General features: G+C 31.1%; 1 protein-coding gene across 4 annotated transcripts in view; it reads left to right on the top strand.

The window, feature by feature from the left end:
- The window catches only part of LOC118194004 (uncharacterized), a 114,916-nt gene that overhangs the window by 55,318 nt on the left and 36,404 nt on the right, over nucleotides 1-23,194 (top strand). For all 4 annotated transcript variants that reach the window (XM_035365176.2, XM_085820156.1, XM_035365177.2 and 1 more), the window contains 7 exons: nucleotides 5,348-5,477; nucleotides 11,597-11,655; nucleotides 11,737-11,831; nucleotides 12,002-12,054; nucleotides 12,134-12,190; nucleotides 17,773-17,816; nucleotides 17,901-18,019. In XM_035365176.2, the coding sequence (XP_035221067.2) occupies nucleotides 5,348-5,477; nucleotides 11,597-11,655; nucleotides 11,737-11,831; nucleotides 12,002-12,054; nucleotides 12,134-12,190; nucleotides 17,773-17,816; nucleotides 17,901-18,019 (557 nt within the window). The remainder of the gene's footprint in view (nucleotides 1-5,347; nucleotides 5,478-11,596; nucleotides 11,656-11,736; nucleotides 11,832-12,001; nucleotides 12,055-12,133; nucleotides 12,191-17,772; nucleotides 17,817-17,900; nucleotides 18,020-23,194) is intronic.

Here is a 23,194-nt window from a genome sequence, read left to right as displayed (position 1 = left end):
TATATTATTTGTCCAGTTGATATCTCTTGTTCTTTATGGTGTTATTGTGTTAGTTTGAATGGTTAACAGTGTAGGTACACTGTGCCAGGAAAAAAATGTTCTATATCTCTTGTTCTGCTGGGCCAATTGACAAAATTAAAATTGCTTTTTTCATGTCTCAAAAGTGAGACTTAAGATATATATTAGATTTATGCATAGAATTGTTCTGACGCAAAATCAGACGTTTTCTGAAGTGACATGCCAATTTTTTCCATATTTTGATTCTATGACTCAGATTATGCCTAAATATTAAATTGTGTAAAATTTGGTGCAAAAGTTTTGGAGAAATTCAAAAATTTATCTTGGCACATTTTTTTTAGTTTACATCAAAATAAATAATTTACTTGGCAAAATTCCTAATTTATAGCAACTTATTTTCCTTTCCTTTTTTCTTTATTGTACACAAGTGGGAAAAAAGTCCCATCGTTCCCACTTTCAAATAATTTTAACAAATTGCGTAAACCACATTTGGTGGTGTTATCTGTTATAACAAATGTGAAAAATTTCAAAATGTGCCAATATGTACCATATTTGACGGCATATTATAAGACTCGCTTTTTTTCCTAAATTTGGTCTCCAAAAAAAGTTACCTGCGTCTTATACGTGAAGGACGCAGGTTAACTTTCAATACTGAATGCTATTTTTAGCCCGGATTGGCCTGAACTTGAAAATGCCGTAAAAATGTGGGTGATAGATAAGAGGAAATCTGGGATAAGTGTTTCAACAAAAATGATAATCAATGTGGCCAAAGGATTTTCAGAAAAACATGGGAATCAGAACTTTTCAGGGTCTGAGGGCTTGTGCTACAGGTTCATGAAAAGGCAAGGCTTATCAATGCGCACAAAAACAGCTATTGCACAGAAAATGCTAGCAGATTATGAAGAAAAAATATTAGCATTTCATAGGTTTGTTATAAATGCATGCAAGAAAACTTCTTTTGAGCTCGGTCAAATAGGAAATATGGATAAAATTCCACTCACATTTGATGTACCATCCAACAAGACTGTGAGTATTAAAGGGTCCAAATTAATAACCATAAAACCCACAGGTCATAAAAAATCCAGATATACGGTAGCTCTAACATGTTGTGCTGATGGCACAAAACTACCGCCGTTTTTCATATTCAAAAGAAAAACTTGTTCGAAAGAAAAACTTCCAACGGGTGTAATTGTTCATGTTCATCCGAAAGGCTGGATGGACGAAGTTGGAATGAAACTGTGGTTACAGAACGTATGGGTGAGGCGACCTGGTGGACTCTTAGGAAAACCCTCTCTTTTGGTTTTGGATCAGTTTAGCACCCATAGAACTGAAACCATAAAGAATAAAGTGAGAGAATTAAAAACCTAGATAGCTGTCATTCCTGGTGGACTGACTAGCTAATTGCAGCCTTTAGATGTATCGGTGAATAAGCCATTTAAGGAAAAAGTGTGAGAACAATGGAACAAGTGGATAGGAGAGTCGCATCACGCCCTCACACCCTCAGGTAGAATGAAGCGGCCCTCTATTTCACAAGTGTGCGAGTGGGTAAAAAGATCTTGGGAGGACGTAAAGGCTGAAGTAATTGTTAAATCCTTTAAGAAGTGCAGAATCAGTAATACTCTTGATGGAACAGAAGACGATGCATTATTCGAAGAAGGTGATACTAGCGATGATGGGAACAGTAGTGATGATGATATTATCGTTTTTGATGATGATGATAGTGAAAAGGATTTTTATGGTTTTGAAAGCGATTAAAGTCTAATTTCATGATAAGCCACGTTTTCCTTGAATCTGTGTTTTTTTGTTTCTGCTTTATTTTGTATTATGTTTGATTGCTTGCCATTCACTCATTTATTCATTATTGAAATTTACATATCATGTTCAAAATAGCTTGCCGTTTGTTATTTTCCTTAATAAAAATATGTTTGGTAATTGCATTCAATGATCGTTTATTTGGCTTTTATGAAACGTGAGAACTAAAAGAAACCACATTTTAAGTTATTGTGGTACCGCGCTGTAGTGCGGACTATTGAAACTTTTTTCCCTTGTGTGTGGCCTTCTAAATAAGGGTGCGTCTTGCATGCCATCAAATACGGTAAATTCACATATATCTTAGGAAATTTTGAATGAAAAAACTCTACTTTTTTCAGATATGCTTAGAAATACATCTACTTTAAGATGATTGTAAAAATATTGTAGATTATAATTCAAAAATTAAAAAAAGTTTTAAATTGCATATTTTAAAATTAAATCGTAAAAAATGGGCTAATTTTCTTTGGAATGAACCTAAATTTTGAAATGTAAAAGAAAGAATTAAGTAAGTTTGATAAAAAAGAGGTATTAATTAATATATATCAAATTCAATTAATATTAAGGGGATTTGTACATCTTAAACCCCTCATGATCTTCGAATATGTGACTATTGCAAGAATTGGGATATTTTATTTATCTTAAAAGCAATTACTTCCAACTTTTTACAGCTCATTACATAATGTAGCTGCTTTGGAAACTAGTAACCAGAAAGTTTGTGTTGCCACAAATATTTTTGTAATTTAATCCTCTTTGTGACAAAATATTTCGCCATGTTTCCACCTTGCGTGCATGATATTTTAAAAATGGCTAATGGTACATACTTGAAATTTGATGGAATTCTTTATATGGACATTATTTTCTAACTGAACCAAAAATCTGATGAATATTTTAATATTGAAAAATTTTATGGACGAAAACATTACAAATTTTGTAAATAAAATACATTTTATAAACTCAACTCAAAATAAAATAAAAATTTAACATGAAATTTTCAGAATTTTAGGTTCACAGTAGTTTCCAAATGTTATAAAAGCTATATATTAAATATGGAGTTAAATTATGAAACAAAGTTTTAAACTGTGCGCGCAAGTTGGAAACATGACGAAAAATGTTGTCACAAAGCGGATTAAATTATAAAAATATTTGTGACAAAACAAACTTTCTGATTACTATTTCAGAAAGCAGCTATATTATGTAGTCAGCTGTAAAAAGTTGGTAGTAATTGCTTTTAAAATAAATAAGTTATCCCAATTCTTGCAACAGTCACCTATTCGAACATCTTATGGGTTTTAAGGTGTAAGAGTCCTTAAGGAGCTAGAATTTTGAGAGCTAATTTTTTAAAAACTATTTATGCAATTTTTACATAACTTGGCAGTTTGGCATAATTTGAGTTGTAGAATACTAAATATGGAAAAACAATTGGCATGTCATTTCATAAAAAGTCTGATTTTGTGTCAATCTGTTAGAACAATGCTATGTATAAATCTAACACGAGTAATGGTAATAGTCTTAAAATAGTCACGCTTTCAATCCTTGAAAAAATGCATCTTGAATTTCGTCAGTTGGCCCAGAAGAACAGGAGATATAGAACTGTCGATTTTTTTTTTGTGTGCAATGTGCATCTATTGAAAATGCATTTGTGAAAAGGATTAATATTTTTTTTACATTGAGAAAGCTTGTGACATCATATGCAGCTATCTGATCATGATGTATATAAGAACTTTCAAGGATATTTGTTAATTGTTATACACATTGTTTTGTGGAATAAAGCTTTTCAAGTGGACACTGTCTTTTTTTTTTTTTTTGTCTTTTCAAGAGGAAGATGTACTACAAAGCTGTGTATGAAGTGTTACACTTTTAAACTTAGCTTAATGTGATAAAAAATCATGTTTCATACCTAACTTTCTAGCCATAAGAAGAAAAAATTAAAAGCTTTAAATCTTTTGAAACTTTTGAATATCCACGGGGAAAATAACTATTGTTCTGTGCTTCATGTGTATTGAGCAGTTATTTGGTCAAAATTAGATTATAGGCCACTTAAAATCGAAATAACAACCTTGTATTTAGTGTACATATGCTAAAATACTCGATCGATTTCAAGAGCAGCTAAAGGTCCCTCCTCATCAGGAGAATGAAATTATTAGAAAGGGGAAAAAGCAGAAAAATAAAGCATTGGCAAAGGAGTCTCAGAAACACGTAGTCATTATCAGCACACATGTGGTCGTAACTAGATTTTGAATCGGATTTACACTGGCCGCCTACTTTTACCGAGCCAGGCTATCTGATCAAACATATAACACATAGACTAAAACGTAAACAAATCAAAAAATGGGAAGCGAGGGGCAACTGCACCTTCACGAACAAAGACTGAACTTCATGGTTCAGTTTTGGTTTGGATACTGATATAGTAATCAGTAAAATAGCTTGAATTCAATCCTTGGGATAATATACAGATTTAATTTCTCAGCATTTTCTTTAGTCATAGGGAATTTTCATATTTCTTACTTTGAAAACTTATTGGTCTCTAAAAGTCAATAGCAAGATAATCTAACAAAAATTTAAAATCTATTATAGAATTGCAACCATTTATTTTCAATAATATTTATGAGTAAGCAAATTTTCATTCTTTCTTTAGAGATGGTGAATGTAATTTGAAATGCTTGTAACTACTATTGTAAATCATTGTTATATTATTATAAATTATGAGCAGTATTATGGATTTGATTATTAATATTTATGGTAACTGCTAGAAAATCATTCTTTGTTTTTGTTTAAGGCACAGGCTGAAGTTTTATGTGCTTTATCAATAATTGCAGCAAACATTGCTTTCAAATTTTATGTCTATTGCACACTTGAAATTATAATTTGGCATATAAACATAAGTGAGAAAATATCTAATAAAAAAGGGAGGGATTTTTAAAATTAAAACTAAATCAAATTTTTTAGTCTGGCAAAACTTATAAAAAGTTATCTTTCTCGAAATTGTATCAAAATGGTACGATGGGTTGCTGTATCATCATTAAGCAATAAAATCTTTGAGAATATTTCATTTCCTTATCATAAACCTGAATGCTGTGTTTTGAAGTAATGGGAACTAAACTGCAGCCCAAACATAAATCAGTTTGCTTTTACATTAAATTTGTAATAAACTATAGATCTAGAAATCAAGTAATTTAACTGAAAACGGGTGCAAATAAATTGAAATGCTTGGATAGAGCAGATTATGCTTCAAATATGTAAAATCTGCAAAATTTGGAAAAGGAATGAAACAAGAGTTCTTTGGTAAGGATAATTCTTCTGCTACCAATCATATATCTTTTTTATGCAAGAGTGTTCAAGAAAAAAGGTCACTTTTGAAAAATTTATCTTTGAGAATATTATTACAATAGTTTTTCCATTCATTGGAATGATGAGGTTTGTTTATGGGGGTAGTTAATTTACTGCTTTGTGTTTGTATTATTACTTGTTGCAATTTATAATTTTCTAAGCCTGTTTCTGAATCTAATTTTTATAACAGAATCCTCGCTTTGAAATTCGTAGAGCTTTGGCACAAGGCGTCCCTCCATTTCCTTATAAAGTAGCAAAGACTTTAGATCCTAACATCTATAGGAATGTTGAATTTGATATGTGGAATGAAAAGAGGAAAGGTATATTTCAGCACAATGTGTTTTTACATTGGGTTTTATTGTTAAAATTTTCATGACATTTACATAGATTGCAAGAAAAATGAAATATTATTGACTAGTTATATCTAAATTTTTAAGGTTATTCTCTGAGGTAGGTGCTTAGTTTTATATTTGTGGAAAGATTTTTTATTAACTGTATAAAGGTGTTACGTGTAACTTTTATGTTAGTTTTACAGCTTCAAATAAGAAAGGAATTATGAATTGTTGCATATGTATCTGTATTATTTTTTATTATATATCTATTAAGAATGCTTCCTTTGTTTAATATATTTTTAGGATATGTTCTATGATTTGAGCATAGTGCTGTAAAGTGTACTTCTGTTACTTTTCGAAGGTCCTGTCTGAAACATATTATTCTTTTTTAAATGCATATTGCATGTTTTAGGTGACTAACATTAATAGAAGTAATTTGAAGAACTTTTTATTTGATAATAAGATTCTAAAAAATACATAAGTAATTTTGCAAATTGTTTTAGAATTTTTAAATTGTAATATTCTTAACTATTTCCTTAATTGGAAAATTAAATATATTTGATTATTTCAAAATTGTATCACTATAACAATTTAATTCTGGAAATGCATATATATACGTCATAATAAGAGCAAAACAAGGAAAAGCCGGAACAGTGTCGATGCGTGCCTAGATCCATATTGAAGAAGAATTTTGATTGCGTAGTATTTAAAAAGCTTGGCAGTCGAGGCAGTTTTAATTCCATTTTTATTTCCAATTGATATTTGTGGCCACAATCACTTGGCACTCTAGTCGTGCCTTTCCACAGAAGATTTACGTTTTTGATATTGTTGGGATAGAAAGCAAGCCAGCGAAATTACAACTTAGCACAGTAGAGAGCAAAAGCTGAAGTGCGTAGTTATGCAAGATGGAAGCACGCGAAGAGAAAAGTTTTTGTTTGCAATTCGGTGATTGGTTGTCAAGAGGCATCTGGTATTAACGGTTACGTAAGATCGCATGATTAATTTGAATGACGCAATGCAGAGAAGTTATTACGATTTTAGAATAGAGAGGAAGAATTAATGTTTATAGTTATATTATAATTCTGATTCATACATTTTTATCTTACATATATGTACCTCTAAAAGTTAAGGAACAGCATGTTTTTCAGAGCTCACCATTACAAAAATTTCAGTATCATTTAATTCACAGTTCATATGCAAAAACAATAGCTACCACTTTTATTTTATAGAAATGAATACTTATATAGGAGTTGGAGAAAAAATGCAAAAATTGTAATTTTTGTTCATGAGTGTTGATCTTCAGTTGTTATTACAGTTTCGTGGACAATATCCATGAGATTCTATCAATGTCCAGGAGAAGTCGTTTGCCCAATTCGTTGAGGTAGCGGGCAATCGGATGACTGGAAATGGGGATGTCACAAGCTGATACTGCTAGCCTTCTCAATGTTTCTCATAGTGTGGTCCACCGACTATGGAATCTGTTTGAATCCGAGGATTCTGTGTCTAGAAGACATGTTCCAAGCAGACCTAGAGGTAAACGCATGTGGGATACTGTTATTTAGCTCTCTTGGCCGAAAGAAGGAGTAACATTACTGTGCCCCAGCTCATAGCAGATCATTTAGTGGCAACAGGAACAAGAATCTCTGCTATTACACTGCACAGACACCTGCACAATACAGTCTGTATGCAAAGCGACCAGTTTGTGTCCCCTTGATGCAAGGATAAGGAAGTGGCCTTTTATGTTGGCAAAAGAACACGTCTCCTGGACCAGTCAACAATGGGTGTCTGTTCTCTTTACAGATAAGTCTAGGTTCACATGGTAGAGTGATTCAGGTTGTCAGCTGATGTGGATGGAACAATGCACCAGATACAACCAATCCCACATTGTGGAAAAACACAGTTGCAGAGGTGGTGGAATAATTGTTTGGGCTGGAATCTCTTTCAGTGGTCACACTGACCTGCATGTGTTCCATGGAGGAACTTTGACTGGTGTGAGATATCGAGACGAGATCCTGGATCAATACATCCACCCATATGCCACTGCTATTGGTCCTGGATTTCTTCTGATAGATGACTATACATGACCTCGCCGAGCTCGGGTTGCTGAATAATATTTTGAAGGTCACAATGTGGAGCAGATTTTATGGGCAGCTCAATCCTCGGACCTGAATCCGGTAGAATATCTTTGGGACTACCTTGGGAGACAGGTTGCCAGGTTGCTGCTTTAAGTTCTCCTCTAAGGTCGTTAGATAAGCTTGAACAAGGATTACTGAGTGTCTGGTTGTTGCTTCCCATTTCACTGACTGACAACTTAATTGAGAGCATGGAGCATCGCTGATGCCTATGCATTGCAGCTAGAGATACACATTCCTTATTAAAACCCACTTTTGTAACGTTAGCACCCCGTGTTTCTCAAAAATCTGTCCTATATTGTTTCTCCAAGACTGGATTTCTCTGCAAAGAGTGCAATTTTTTGTTGTAATTCATATTTGTGTTGAACTTTAGAAACATTCTATGTTGCATTCATTAAAAAAAACTGTTTAGTGAACATGTCCTGTAAATTTCTTGTTTCTATATTGCTTCATTCTCAAATTAGACACAAAAAACATGCGGTTCTTTAACTTTTGGAGGGCAGTGTATATACACACACTTATGGAACTATATACTAATACTGCTGCTTTTAAAGTACTCACCTTGCGCATCTATGTGCTAACTTAGATGTTAATACCTCTGGTAACTGGCACTGAACTCATTTTATTGCAACACTGTATATTACTAGTCCAAAGGGGCTTTGTCCTTGAAGGACTATTGTTTTCGTTTTGCGATTTTGCGTTGGTTTGCTATAAATGTCTGTTTCACTTTTCAAACTGTTGCCACCAAATGTTAGTCCTGCATTATATTTGAAATGTTGAAGAAATTAAATAATGAAAAATCTGCATAAATGTATGTATATTATTTCTTGCATTGTGATAAAACAATGGTACATAGTCATCTAATTTTGAATAACGTAACCTACTGCAAATATGGGCATGTGGAAGTGCAGATTTGGAAATTTTATTATCGATTTCATATTTTATAAAACTTTAACGAATTTTTGATTAAGAAACTCAAGAATTTTAAAGTGAGCAATGGCAATGTTGTGCAGAAAAAACATTTTTTACTCCAGCGCGTGTGACTCTGTATCGGAAATTCTAAAGTTTTCAATTTAAAACTATTTTGCTGTATTGTTGTTGAACTGAATTTTATGGTTTAAGTGCAAAGAACGTGATATTTAATAAATAAAGGTAACAGGCAAAATGTTAAAGACTCTTTGGACATAATTTAAAATCTGAAACCTTTCAGATTTTTATTCATTTTTTTCTTTTTTATATTCTAATGAGTATTGGTTATTTTAAAGACCATCATCCCATAAGTGCAGCTTTTAGGTTTTAGAATAACCAGACATGACAGGTGAATGGAAAGATGATATAATTGGGTAATATTGCTTTTGTTCAGAATATCTCTCGTAATGATAGTGTGATAATCATAAACGGTGAGTGATAATCATAAACTTTACAGAAGTTTTTCTGATTTCCAGGTCTTCAAATGAAACTGGCCTGTTTTTTTGACTCATCCATAATTCTTCAGCTATCAAGTCTCATACTTGTTCATTTATTGGATCATATTGCCTCTTGCATTTTAATATTAATACTCTTCATTGTTTTTGGTGGTATGCTTTCCGAGATAATCTGTCTCATTTTCTGAGCCATCTCTGAATGTCTTGGTCCATTGATTTCAAACTCAAATGAATATGGAGCGAATGTGAAATCTGAAAAGAGTGGATAGGATTGTTTTTTAAATGCTTAAAGATGATTGAGATGCTTTTAAGGTTTAACAAATTTTATTAACAAAATAAAAAATATTTCTAAATAATTTTTAATTTTGCTTACTAAGTATTTATCAAAGGATATATAAACAGTAATAATAATATTACAAAGGAAAAAAAATGAGTATTTAGTTTCTTTCTGAAATCTTAAGTTTGTTACTTGCAAGACATTTTTGTTGGTTACACTTTGTAATTCAAATACATTGATTGCTAAATATTAAATTTTCAGATCGACTTTTCTTTCAGGCAACTTTAACATGTTTAATTGATCATTAAATAACTTAATTAAATTTAAACTAAAAATGAATGAATTGTGAAAATTTCTGAACTTTTTGGCGAGAATTTTGACAAAGCATGAGAATAAATGATAACAATTTATCTTTTTCTCTTGTTTATTAAATTTTTATTTGGCACATATATATATATTTGTATATTAAAAGCTATAAACTTTATTTCTTACTGTAACACCTGTTGGAGTTTCAATTCTGATAAAAAGTTTTTGGCCATGCAAGAAGCTGTTAGAAATTATCTTCATGGATTTTAGTTCTCATTATTCACTTGGATTATTTAATTTTCCTGATCACTTGAGCACTCATTACTTTGTCATAGTATCTTATATAATCATTACCTTTTAATTAATTTTAAGGCTGTTTGATGGTTGAAACTGAATACATTATGTATTTTAAATAAGATGCTGTAAAAAATTATCTGTGTCTGTTATCTATGTCTTGTTCAGAACTGTAAAATAAAACCAAATTTATTAAACTATGTCCTGTTACTTCGTTTTCCATATTTAACACAAGAAAACTTTCTAAAGGGGATATTTTGAATAATGTGCTCCTATTTATCGTTGGTGTAAATAAGATTGCTCATTGCTATTTATTACATTTCAATGTAATTTTATCTTCTGCAAGATGCATTTAAATTGCAACTCAGCATCTGAAACGTTCTCGTTAAATAAATTCTTTACAGATTTTGGATAATTATTTTTAACCCTTAAAATGTCATGGCATTTTTTGATCTGCTTATGAAGAACTGTATTTAGAGAGCTTTTGTTAGTGTAATTTTGTGTAATTCATTTTCATAAAAACTCATTCGGTAAAATAATATTTAGCTTACTGAAGAAAATAAGAAAATGAAATGTTCTGAACAAAGTTATATACATCAAAAGAAATCTCATGACTGGATATCTGACTGGATGACTGTCTTATCCAGGCAGTCATGCAACTTGGAAAATTAGAAGACTGCTTAATGTATGTCCACAAATAATGATTTATCTAAAACTAAAAAATAACAGAAACTTATGATTTGTATTTGAATGATAAGGATTGAAACATGTACAAATAACTGTATTAATACTAAAACAAATGTCTTTAATCAAAATAAGTTAATTATATTGCACTTTTGTTCAAAAAGTTGATATGCATATTTGTAGCGTTTATTTGTGAGATATTTTCTCTTTGCAGCTTTTTTAAGGATTAGGTTCTAATTCTAAAGTAAAAAATATACCTCTGCACATTCTGAAGAATTATACCATCCCTCTCATGCAGCACATTGTAGTGGTTAATAGTTAGCTCATCCAGCTGACTATTATACCATTACATTGCATGATACCTGAACTAAAATATTGTAAATAATGATTTACCATCACCTTGATTTAGTTAACTGAATTTCATCCTCTCTCCTTAATTGCTTTTTAAGTGGAGGTGGAAAAAAAGTTTGATGGCATTCCTTTGCATATGCTTGTATAACATAGTGGCTAAAATATAAATTAGTAGTTGAAAGATATATAGTTTGATTACTCGAGTATAGTTGATTATCTTGTTTCTTAAAAACTGATAATTTTGAGCACAGCCATTCCTTGATGTCAAATTAGATTCGCAAGCAGCATTCTCCGTAGAAGTCAAAATGATCAAGGAGCAAAAAATACTATGCTATAGCAGCATATTTCTTGCAAGACAAACTGATCAATAAACTAAAATATTGTTATTTAGAAGTAACTTGCAGAATATTGGTAATATCTTGTTTATTAAACTTATGTGAAGGAATTTAGGATAGGTAAAAAATTTGCATTTTATTAAAATCATTTGCAGATCTAATAAACTAAATAATTTGTTTAATTTATGCAAGTTTCTTTTCTTTATCAATGGCTCTGTTACTATGAAATATGCGTAAATTTAACGCTTGAAATAATATGTATGATTCATTGCATCAAATTTTTAATTTAAATAAAATTTGACAGAAGAACAGAAGAGTGAGCAATTTGTTGTCCCGAAACTGGAGCCTGGCGTGAAATGCAAAGTAGGTTAAATAAAATTTCTACAAATTCAGGACTTTTAATTTTTATTTATTTATTTATTATATATAATATTCTTGAAATAGGTGTACATCAATAAAGAAATTTACATAGGGCATGTCCAAGATATCTTGAGTGATAGTGAAGATGTTTCGGTATATATCGAAGAATTGTGCAAACGGTAAATATATTGTAATTTGAATAATGTTCTGCTTTTTAAATTCTGTTTAATATTTGAAGAATATTTTAGATATTTATTAGAATATGAATGAAAACTGATCAGTTTGCTCAAATTATGAAATGAATTTTTTCATAATTATAGCTGTATTGAAACTTAACTTATTCTCTTAGTTGTGTAGTGTCGTCTAATGTAATTGAAATAGTTCCTGTGCCTGCTTATAAAGGTAAAATACTTATTTATTTTTAAAAACTGCATAAAGTATGTATTTTATCTTTTTCATTTTTTAAACACTTTTTTTTTAGCATTGACTTGGCAAGGAGGTAAAACTTATAAAGTTTATACTGACAGTGCTCAAATAGGTATGTTTAAGTACACTAATATATAATAGTTCTAATTTAAACACTATTTTAATTCTATTAAGTTGGCAACTAAGTTATTGCAGATTTTAAATAAGAAGGAAAACTCAAAATTGCTACCTGAAAATATAACTTTATAAAATTAGGTATTGTCTTTTTTTGTCAATGACCTTTTTGCCATCTTTCAAGCAGTGTCATAATTCTATCTTTATAAAACATATGATTTTTATCAGAAAAAACTGAATTAAATGACATTTTACATCATCAGCATCATTAAATTTTTACGATTTAAGAAGTTCTGCATGGAATGAAATAAATATCTGGTTGTAATGAAAGTTTTTCACTAGAAAATATTTTAAATAAAGCTTGAAAAAAAAAAACAAACATGAAAGCAGCATCTGTGTGGATAGTAATCATCACCCAAATCAATGATTTTCTGCCAATATTTTGGCAGTTTTTCAAAGCCTTTGGCCCAGAAACTTGGTGGCCACGAGTCCAAAAACAGATCAAGCTAATTTTGAGCATCTTGTGCAGAATGGAAGATAGCCCCAGCAGTATTGGTTACATCAGTATTTTGTTTCTTCAGTAGAAAATTTATGAGATAAAATAGCTACCTCTGAAAGTAGTTCTTATTCTAAACAAACCTCATAGTGTCCTGATGTACAACAGTTGTAAGATGGAAACCCAGTTGGGATAGAGACCTAGTTTTATATCTGAAAATGTCTGTTTGTAGATTGGGGCATTCTTGTCACTTTAGAAAAAATGTAAGCATAAATCTTTTTCATCACTGTCTTAACTATAGAAAAAAAAAAAGATGTGCGCAACTGAAAAGTTAAAGAAAATGCAATTGTAGGTTGTACAGAAATTTAATGTTATATGCTGAGAGGTGATTCAACATACGAGTCTCAGTTGCTCCTGGAGAAAGTTACTTGACATTTTAGAATATGGGACTCAAGAATGCACTTTTTTTTTTTTTTTTTTGGTAGGCCAGTGAATTTAATAGAAAGAATCCTGACAGTGAGGAAACTGTGGACAGTGACGTAGATTAGTAAATCAGACAAGATGAGAATGATCAACTTCTTAAAGATGATGGCATTGTTGCAATGGTGGAATAAAAATATCTAAGAGCTAGATGAAGACCTGGAAGATAATGCAAAAATTTAAGACTATGCATATGAAGCACAGAAGACTACATCAAAAGTCTGTAATCCGGACTCGTCGGGACTTCGGCGATTCCGGATTATAGATCATCAATTTAAATCTGGTAAGATGGCATGCAGAAATTATGAAATTTAAAATATGAAACAGTAATTTCTGAAATAAAGAGCAATTAGGATCTAAAGGTATCAAAATTTACCAAAAAAAAAAAAAAAAAAAAAAAAAAAACTTAATATTTATTTACTTTATTAAACATTTCTTTCAACGTGCACATGCGTAAAGCATACATTACGCATAGTCGAAATTAGAAAATTACAACCAGAAAACTATTTGATGTGTATTAGTGATATTTATGACGACGAGGAATTTAAGTCATATCAAAAACAGAATACATAGAGATGAAATACTACATTTAGTAAGGAATTATAAGCTGAATAAAATAAAAACATCTGCCCTGAAGATAAGGTTAGTGCTGACAGATCAACTTCCAGTTCATTGTGCACCGCAACTACCCCCCTGCAGAGCAGCGTGAAACTGATAAACAGGTTTCGGAATGGTTAGAGAAACAAAGGATATGCCTTTATCCATTTTTTTGCAGCAATTCCACTTTTTCATGGACATCGAAACATGCTTTTGCTTTGTAGATCCTTTGGCAGCTCCAGAATCGGAATTTTTTTTTGTCATAATTGAAAGTTCAAGCTCACTTTTATAAAATTGCTCTAATAGTCTGCAAAAAATAATAAGCCAGATCCAATTCAAAGATTAAGGAACAACGCAATCTGCAACATTAACTGAAATAGATAATAGGATAATTTTAGCTCAGCTTATACCGTCCGTTATATATTAAACGCGCATGTGTAAATGTATTGTGCACATGCATGAAAGTATTGTGCACGTGCATGAAGGTGTTATGCGCATGCATGAAGGTATTATGTGCATGCCTAAAGATATTATGTGCATGCCTAAAGATATTATGCGCATGCGTAAACATATTATGTGCATTCATAAATATATTATTCATTTATGCATGCGCAGAATGTTTGTCGCTTTGAGGTCTAGATTATAGATCATTCAAGATTATGGATGTCCAGATTAAAGACTTTTGACTATATTGGTAAAATATTGGCATTATTTTGAGGTGTTTCTTCAGTGAACATTTTATTCTATCGTATATCATATATTATGGTGTATAACTTGCACCATTTGGGAAATTGCACTTTGGCATAGTCTCTCATTTAAAAATACCCATGAGTTCAAATTTTGTACCTTCTGCTAAGTAGGAAAGCATTATGCCGAGGTGTGATTTTTTTTATGACTTATTGTTTTTATGTGAACCGTTTTTGTACCTTTCCTATCGACTGATTTATTTCCTGTCATAGCAAACATTACTGAAGTTTTATCCATATTTCCAATATGAGATAGTAAATTTTTTTGGCCTTCGTAAATCAATACACATATTTCTAGAAACTTACCAATTTGTTGTCCTAATCTTTCAGAAGCCTTTGTGAAACATTTTTGTTTCTCATAAAACTGTTATTCCATGTCATAAATTAACAACGCCAACTCAGAGTTGCTTTAAAATTTCACTTTCACTTGCATTATTTTTTTGCCCAGTTTAAAGCAAATGTATTCTGTTTCTTGTTGCAGTTAATGCATTCTGGTGAATTTTTAGGACCTAGTTCTAACAGTTTTTTTCCCCTTAAAGACAGGTCATTTCATTACTCCTTTAAGTAAGTGCATTTATTCTTAGGCATATTAATTATTGTAATTTAATTTTTCTCCAATCATGTATGGAGCTTTCACCAACAGCAAATGTCAATTGCTGCTGCATGATTTCCATTTTCTTTCACAAATGAAACATTGCATTTGAAACTAGTATTGTGTTTGTTTCATTTGGTAGGAGCCATATTTACTACTAAAGGAAACACTAGATCAACTGTACTTCAACTAAAGTGAATGTGGTTTACTAAAGATTTTCATGTTCACTTCAAAATCATGGCTTCAAATGACTACAAAAGAGAAAGCTTTTGACTCCTAATTCTGTGAATTCATTCAGGTCGGAACTTGGATTCTTACCACAAATTATGCCCTCCTTTTCTTGAAATGCTAGAATAATGTTGTGTGCATCTGCACTGAGTACAATCTACCCTCTTTGCACAATTATTTACTTGCTCAAGCATTTCCTCAGGTCCCCTTATCAGTTCTGTAAATCATTGTTTGAAATCCTAAGAAACATCTTCGAGTGAATGACTGAAAAAATAAGAGCATCACACATGTACATTTCCGGTTTCTTTGTAAAGAAAAAGTTGTGCATCATACTGAGAATATACCTGAAAGTTACATAGTTTGAAATAATAGGTGTGCATTATGGGCCTGAATATATAGTATATCATGGAGTAGTGCAAAAAAGGGAATGATTATGAGAGAGGTAATGAAGTATCACTATTTTTTTATCCAAAAGAATCTAGTTGATATTCCTACATTTATGTATTTTCAATCCTTTTACCTGCACAATAATTATTCTTTAAAACTTACATCTCTCAATTTTTTTGTGTATTTAAGCATTTAATAGATGAATTTTTAGCAAAATGTTATAAACTCTGTATAATTTTAATAAATTAGGTTATAGCAATACATAATGAGATGTCTATATCAGATTGCCTAGAACTTGATATTTTCAGTAACCCACCAATAATTTAGTCCACATTACACTAAATTTTCAAAGTTCTGCTGCGAAACTTGCATAATTTCGAGTACTGGTGAATTCTCATTGTTAAACTTGGGATCTATCTGGAAAATGTTCATTTCTTTTCTAGATCAATATTATTCTGTAAAATAATACAAAAATGTTTTGTACTTGATATGTGTTAAAAGTCTGAAAACATGGTAGAAGTGCAAAATGAAATAAAAATATAAATGTAACAAAAAATTATCTGAGTAATCGATCTTGATTAAGAAACTAGAAAGTAATACTTAAATTAACTAAATATCTGCTAAAAGTAAGTTTTATGGCTTCTTGCATATATATTTTTTTACTGTCATTTTCTATGACGGTGATTGTAACACTAGTTGCAGCTTTCAGGTTTCTGCTTGCATGTTATCCTTGGCCTGTTGAATTGTCAATTTTGACATTGAATAAACTAATAAATTAGGAAATAACATTGACAATTTTCTGGATTAAAAATGTGTTAGTAACGTGCGTTTGCAAGTGATACATGTGTCCAGAAAGTACAAGCACACATTGTATTTTAGACACAAGGGAGAAATTATTATGCACTAAGCAGCATAATTCCAGCAATCTCGAACTTCTTCTGATGCTTGATTAATAGTAATGCACCTATGCTTATTAAAATGGTATATTTGAATTTGCAGTGACAATAGAAAATCCCCACAAATGAAAGTTATGTAAAATTACATAGTTTTTCAGTGCAACTGGTAACTTTCCACATGTAATATTATGTAGTTTTTCAGTGCAACTGGTAAGTGTCCACTTCAAATTCAAACTGCACTATTTATGATGACATTATGAATCGACAGAAAATGACAAAGTGGTGGTGGAATTCTTAAAAGGCAAGATTGATATTTTTGATGAATGATGCATAGGATATATTTAATTTCTGATACTTTCTTTAAAAATTGAAGAAATTTGAAATCACTGTGCAACAGCACAGCATTTGTTCAAAATTGTTCTTGCTCTGTACATTTGCTGCGTACCCAAAATTTTAATGGAAGAGTACAAAAAAGGAAGAATGAACTTATGTGCTCAACTTCCTTGCTCGATATTAACTTTGTAATATTCATTTTCTGGCTTGTAGATTAATTAAATTTAAAATGTACCAAATTTTACTCGTTAAATTTTTCCATGGGGGATTTTCCTGTATTAATATAAGTTCTGAAAAACTAAAAATTAAGGGTCTGACAGTTTTTTAATTTCTACTTATGATGACTTTTATTACATACTATGTATAAAATAAAACAGATTAAAATTACTCTTTTATACTTAGCATAATTGAATAGAATATTAAGACTGCAAATTCTAAATTTTCAAGGCAAAAAATGATAGATGTAAAATAATTTCATGCACTTGATATCAAAACTGATTATGTACATAATGTTTTTGATAACATAAAGGAGAGAAAAGATTTCTCTATTATTATTAGCTATTTTCTTCATTAAAATTTTTTTCACATCTTAATTTATATTTACTTTATTATATAAATATTGTTTTGTAGAGTTTATAATTAATTCTGAATTAGTGTTTTATATGATAAGCTGGAGCTAATTTTTTCATGTATCAAATATTATATATATTTCATAAATATTTTCATAATTTTTTTGATTAATTTAAGTATTTCATAATTTTTTTGATGGATTGAATTATGTTTTTACGAAGTATGCAACTTCTGTCACGAACTTTATTTTCTTAGATAAGGACAAGAGCAAGAAAAAAGGATTTAAGAAAAACTGCCAGGTGACTATTATTGCATTGCTTTTTATACTAGGTATATTTGTAATATAACTTTAATCTTCTACCTTATAATTGAAATTTTTATAGGATTATCCACAATCTCACTTTGCTAGTGGAAGTAGTCCACGAAAATTAAGCCCCATTCTGTGCTCAAATTCTGTATCAAGTACGTCTGTTGCTCAAAACTCATTCCTTGCAAAGAACAGGTAAAAGGAAAATTGCCATGATTAAAACTTTACAAAATAAAAAAGTATTAACTTTTTGAAATAACTTTTAATAATGTTATTATACTGAAAATTGCATATGCAGTGGAATACAAATTTGTCTGTTGCTCTTTGTTTTGTACTCTTAGCAGTTTAATTCTTTGAATTTTACTGAAATAGTAGTCTATTAAACATTAATACTAATTTTGCTATTTATAGCTGATTAACTATTTTTAATAAACTTCTATTATGTTAATTTTTTAAGTTGAAAGACAGTGAAATATGCAAGTATTTTTTAACTTTTAAAAACATTAATTTCTATTTTTAACATCAAGAACATGAGTTTAAATTTGGTAAATTTTAAAATCGCTATATGATGTGCGGATGGTCCTGAAAATGATGGACTAGGAATGTGCATTTGTATTATTTAATTCTAAATTAACATTTCATTAAAGCAAAAGGCTGCATCTAAGTAAAAATAATTTTCAAGCAGAAGCATTTTTAATAACAAGCTATATGACTGCATAAATATAATAAACCTTATTAATATCAAAATGGACTTGTCAACATTGCATGCATTTTCCAATTATCTAAATAAATAAGAAATAAAAGCATAATCTCACAAGGAGTACAAAATTCATATTTGAAATTAATTGGATCAAAGTGCATGTGGGAAATGAATGAAGATGTCAGCTAAAAAGGAGGGGAGGGTGCAACAATTATAGATGCAATTTAAGTGATTATCCTGTACTGTAATTCACATGTCAATATATTGCTTCAAAGAATTAACAAGTGGAATGAAATAAACAGTTTAGAAGAACTTGGATTAATTGAAACTTGCATAAAATATTTATTTTAAATATTCAAGATGACAGTTGTTCATATAACCAGTTTATTAATTGGTATATCACAGATTATGACATATTTTATGAAAAATATTTCTGAAACAAAATTATGCATATGAATAAAAGTGATTTAGAACATTATAGTTTTAATGAATATTATTAAGTCATCGTCACCTAAAACAAATCGAGAACTGACACGGAGTACAAAGTCTAAAATCTTGACTTGGTACTTCGGTGATTCCAGATTTGAGATTTTTCTGGATTTTAGATCAACTTAAATTTAAAAAGGTGACAGGTTGAATTTATAAAATTAGAAAATTAAATAGTTGCTTATGAAATAATGAAGTATATATGACTATAATGGAATCAAATTTTACCAAAAAAAAAGCACTCAATATTTGTTTTTGGCTTTCCTAAATAACATTTCTTTCAATGTCAGTTATTTAATGTGTTTCACTTTTTATATTAATACATTCTCTTTAGTTCTATAGATAGTCATAATTTCTTCCTTGCTTACAAAGTTCCATTCTTCTGTTCCTGTAATTGCCACTGCAAGAATTTCCACTAAACTGTCAATTAAAAATTTTTCGTTCTCAACATCTACATCACTTTCCTCACTATCAGTAGTGATAATTTTTGGATTTAGAACCATAGTACAAATTTTGTCATATGTTAGTCAACTGATGATTGAGGCATATCACAGCAGAAAAACTTTTGTAATGTCATCGTCATGTATTACCACATCTCTACGTTTCTTCATAAATTTCATCAGTTGGAAAATTTTGCTTTATTTGCATTATCTGATAAGCTTCAGATTCACAGGTATCATAAAGTGTAACTGGCTTTCACTATACACTGTTGGTGAAGTATCATGAGATTGGTGACTAAAGACATATCGCTATGCTAAAATTTTGTCTTGCTTCTGTCACACATAGATGAAGTTAACCCTGAATTATATTAATTTATTTATTTTACTATGCCAGTTTCCAGCATATGCTTAAAGCTTATCCGAGTCCTGAATCTGAATAAATAAATTCCCACATATACTTTAAGGCAGTTGTAGGCATTTTGTGGCCCAGTGCAGTTTTTGCGGTTCCTAAATTCTAAAAATTTTCCTATCTGTAAATTTTGCATCTCTGTGCTTTCTCCAAGTTTTAAAGATTTTGCCATTCCTTAATTTTCTTGCTTGGTGCTTCCCTAAATTCTGCCACATCAATTCTGATGCCGGTTCAGGGTTTAAATGAGTAACAAATCGGTTATTATTAATTCAAACAGCTCTTAATTTGTAATCTTTTCATCTACGAGTATCATTTACAAAATCAATTCTTTGCAGTAATCTATTCTAATGGAAAGAAATTTCTGTTAAATTTCTCATGAACACTAAACACTTCACAGCGCAGTTAGCTAATCATCATCAAATATAATGTTAACATAAAAGGTTGCCTTCCTTTTTGTAATTCAATTACTAATATTAAAGAAAATTTTTGACATTGCTACATGAGTCATTTTTCAAGCTGTGAGATGTTGATAGTCGTGTAGCAATGAAAGCAAAAAATAATAACGATCTGCACGGTTACCCTCAGGGAAATAAATTATTTGGTAGGTGTAAAATCAATGGCAAGCAAAAGGGGAGAGCCAAACTATTGATCAGATATATGCTAATAAATGATTGTTTATTCAATATGGAGGTATTTTATTTAATGCCAAAGGGGAATAAAGAATCAGGACTCCCTATGCATTTTATTGTGAAAACGTATCTAATGCACATGTGTAAAGCATACAAAAAAGTTTCTGAAAACTAAAGGTTATTAGTGGTCTGGATTTTGGATCATTCCCGATACTGAATTTCAGATTTTGGACTTTGTACAGTATTTTCATACATTAAATATGCAATAAAGAATAAACATTAAAAATTCAAACGACATCAGAATATTTATCTACAGAAGGACTAGAATTCTATGTTATTAAAATAAGATTTAAAAAGTTTAACGTATTTTTAAATAATTCCAAAAACATGTTTTTAATGTACAGGGTGATCCTTTTTAAAGGGATAGTGTTTGGAGCGCCCTGTAGCACGATCTAATACCCAAAATGGCACGAAACTTGGTATTTAGGCTAATCAAGATATGGGGAAAACGATTCCGTAAACAAAAAAATTAGTTCCAAAAATCGCCGCTAGGGCATTTTGTGGCACTGCTGTAGCTTACCAATAACGAGAATTAGCATAAAAAACGGCTATCAAAAAAAAAAAAAAAAATGCAAATGTTGTGTGATGACAGCGCCAGTAATAGAGGCTATAAAAGCAAGTAGTAGACAGCTCCGACAAATAATCTCAGCTGAAGTAAACGAGCTCCAGTGGACATGCCTTTACCGGAACGTGCATTACTGGTGAAGCTGTATTACATGAATCAATGCAATGCATCTGCAGCTCTTCGGGAATTTCGAACCAGAAAAAAATTATGAAAGGGGCCTTTATCGCTGAAGGTCTTAAGAAAATTATTAAGAAGTTCGAGGAAACGGGGTCACTGACCATTTGAGCTGAGAGAGGACGTAAACCAGTATTAGAAGATGTAATAACTGATATGGCAACTGCAATTGTCGAAGGATTGCAGGGAACCATTGCAGGTACTAGCAGTGCCCAGGGTTTAGCTCGACAATTCGACATGAATTATTCCATGGTATGGAGAGTTTTGTGCCGCGTTATTGGATTTTACCCCTACAAAGTCAGCCGCTTGCACGAACTGAAACTAAGTGATTATGATAAGCGAGTGACATTCGCTCTATCGTTTCTTGCCAGGGTAGAAATTGATGATGCTTTCTCATGGCACGTTCTGTGGGAAGATCAGTATCAGTTTTAGCTCAATGGGTCAGTAAACACACAAAATACCCGAATTTGGGCTTCTGAGCAGACTCGCACCGTGCATGAAATCCCATTAAATTCCCCAAAAGTCACTTTTTGGTGTGGTTTCACAGCCGAATTCATAATTTGGCCATTCTTTTTTGAGGCACCATCACTCTGACAGGACTCCAAACGTGCACGATAAATGCAGAAAGGTACCACAAAATGCTGCAAATGTTTGTTATTCCATAACTGCAGCAAAGAAACAGTCTCCAACAGACAATCTTTATGCAGGATGGTGCTCTGCCACACATTAGTAATAAGGTAAAGCAGCTGTTGTGCCAAAACTTCACTCATGATAGATTCATAAGTCGCAGTTTTCCAGTCGCATGGCCACCTTGTTCCCTTGACCTCACGCCATGTGATTTTTGGCTCTGGAGTTATTTGAAATCTTAAGTTTATGTTGGTGGAGTATCAAATTTGTCTATTCTAAAGGACAACATAACAAAGACAGTGAGGAATATTTCTTGTGATATGTTACATACGGCTGTGGAGAACGTTGTGCACAGAATGCATGGTGTTATTTCTGAGAACACTGCTCACATTGAATGTAGTCTAATTTCTCACCGGGGAACCTAATGTGGTAAATAAACATTAATAATTTAACTGTATGGTTGTATGTCTTGATTAGTCTAAATACCAAGTTTGGTGCCATTTCGGCTATTAGATCACACTACAGGGCGCTCCAAACACTGTCACTTTAAAAAAGATCACCCTGTATATTGTTTACATTAACAGAAATTTGGAAGCATTTTGTCAATTATTTTCTTAGTTATAAGAACTTAAATAGTTTCAAGGAATGAAAAATATGAAACTAAGAAAACTTCATTATTCTGTTTAACCTTCTCTTAAATAAGGGTAGGAATTATAAAAATGTTTTCAGTGCATGTTCTAATTGTACTATTACTATTGCATATTTAGGAGTCGTGTATGAACATGTAATGCCTTTGACCCAGATTTGAAAAGAAAAAAAAAAAGTTGAAAGTTTAGTGGTTTGCTTTCTAAATATTCTCTTAATCTGAAATGAATTGCTGAACTAGTTGTTTTGTGGTTTTTTTTCATGTGCATAGAAGATTACTTGGGTTTTTCTTTTTTGCTATAAAGTGGAGAGAAAAAGTTAACTTTCTGTCATTTAATTTTTTTCTAAGTTTACAAATACTATGAGTATTATAATTGCACGAAGCATTAACAAGCAAGGTCATCTCACCTTGAATTTTTATTTGTTTTTGGAAAAGACTGATTATACAAAATTCAGCAAAACATTTAAGATTATCTCCTTAATGCATATTGATAAACTGGGGGGGGGAAGTTAAGTTTTCTATCACTAGGAGCAAAATTTTCTGGGAAAATATTTAGTTTTGGAAAATTACAAAATGATGTTCCATAGCTAAGTGTATTTTAATTTTTAACTGTTTAGATATCAAGTAGCTTATG

This window comes from Stegodyphus dumicola, chromosome 7, assembly GCF_044657685.1.
Source record: "Stegodyphus dumicola isolate Sdum_Otavi_A_Nest chromosome 7, ASM4465768v1".
NCBI classification, from domain to species: Eukaryota; Metazoa; Arthropoda; class Arachnida; order Araneae; family Eresidae; genus Stegodyphus; species Stegodyphus dumicola.
The sequence above is the reverse complement of the archived record's forward strand: the minus strand, read 5'-3'. Positions and strand labels throughout refer to the sequence as shown.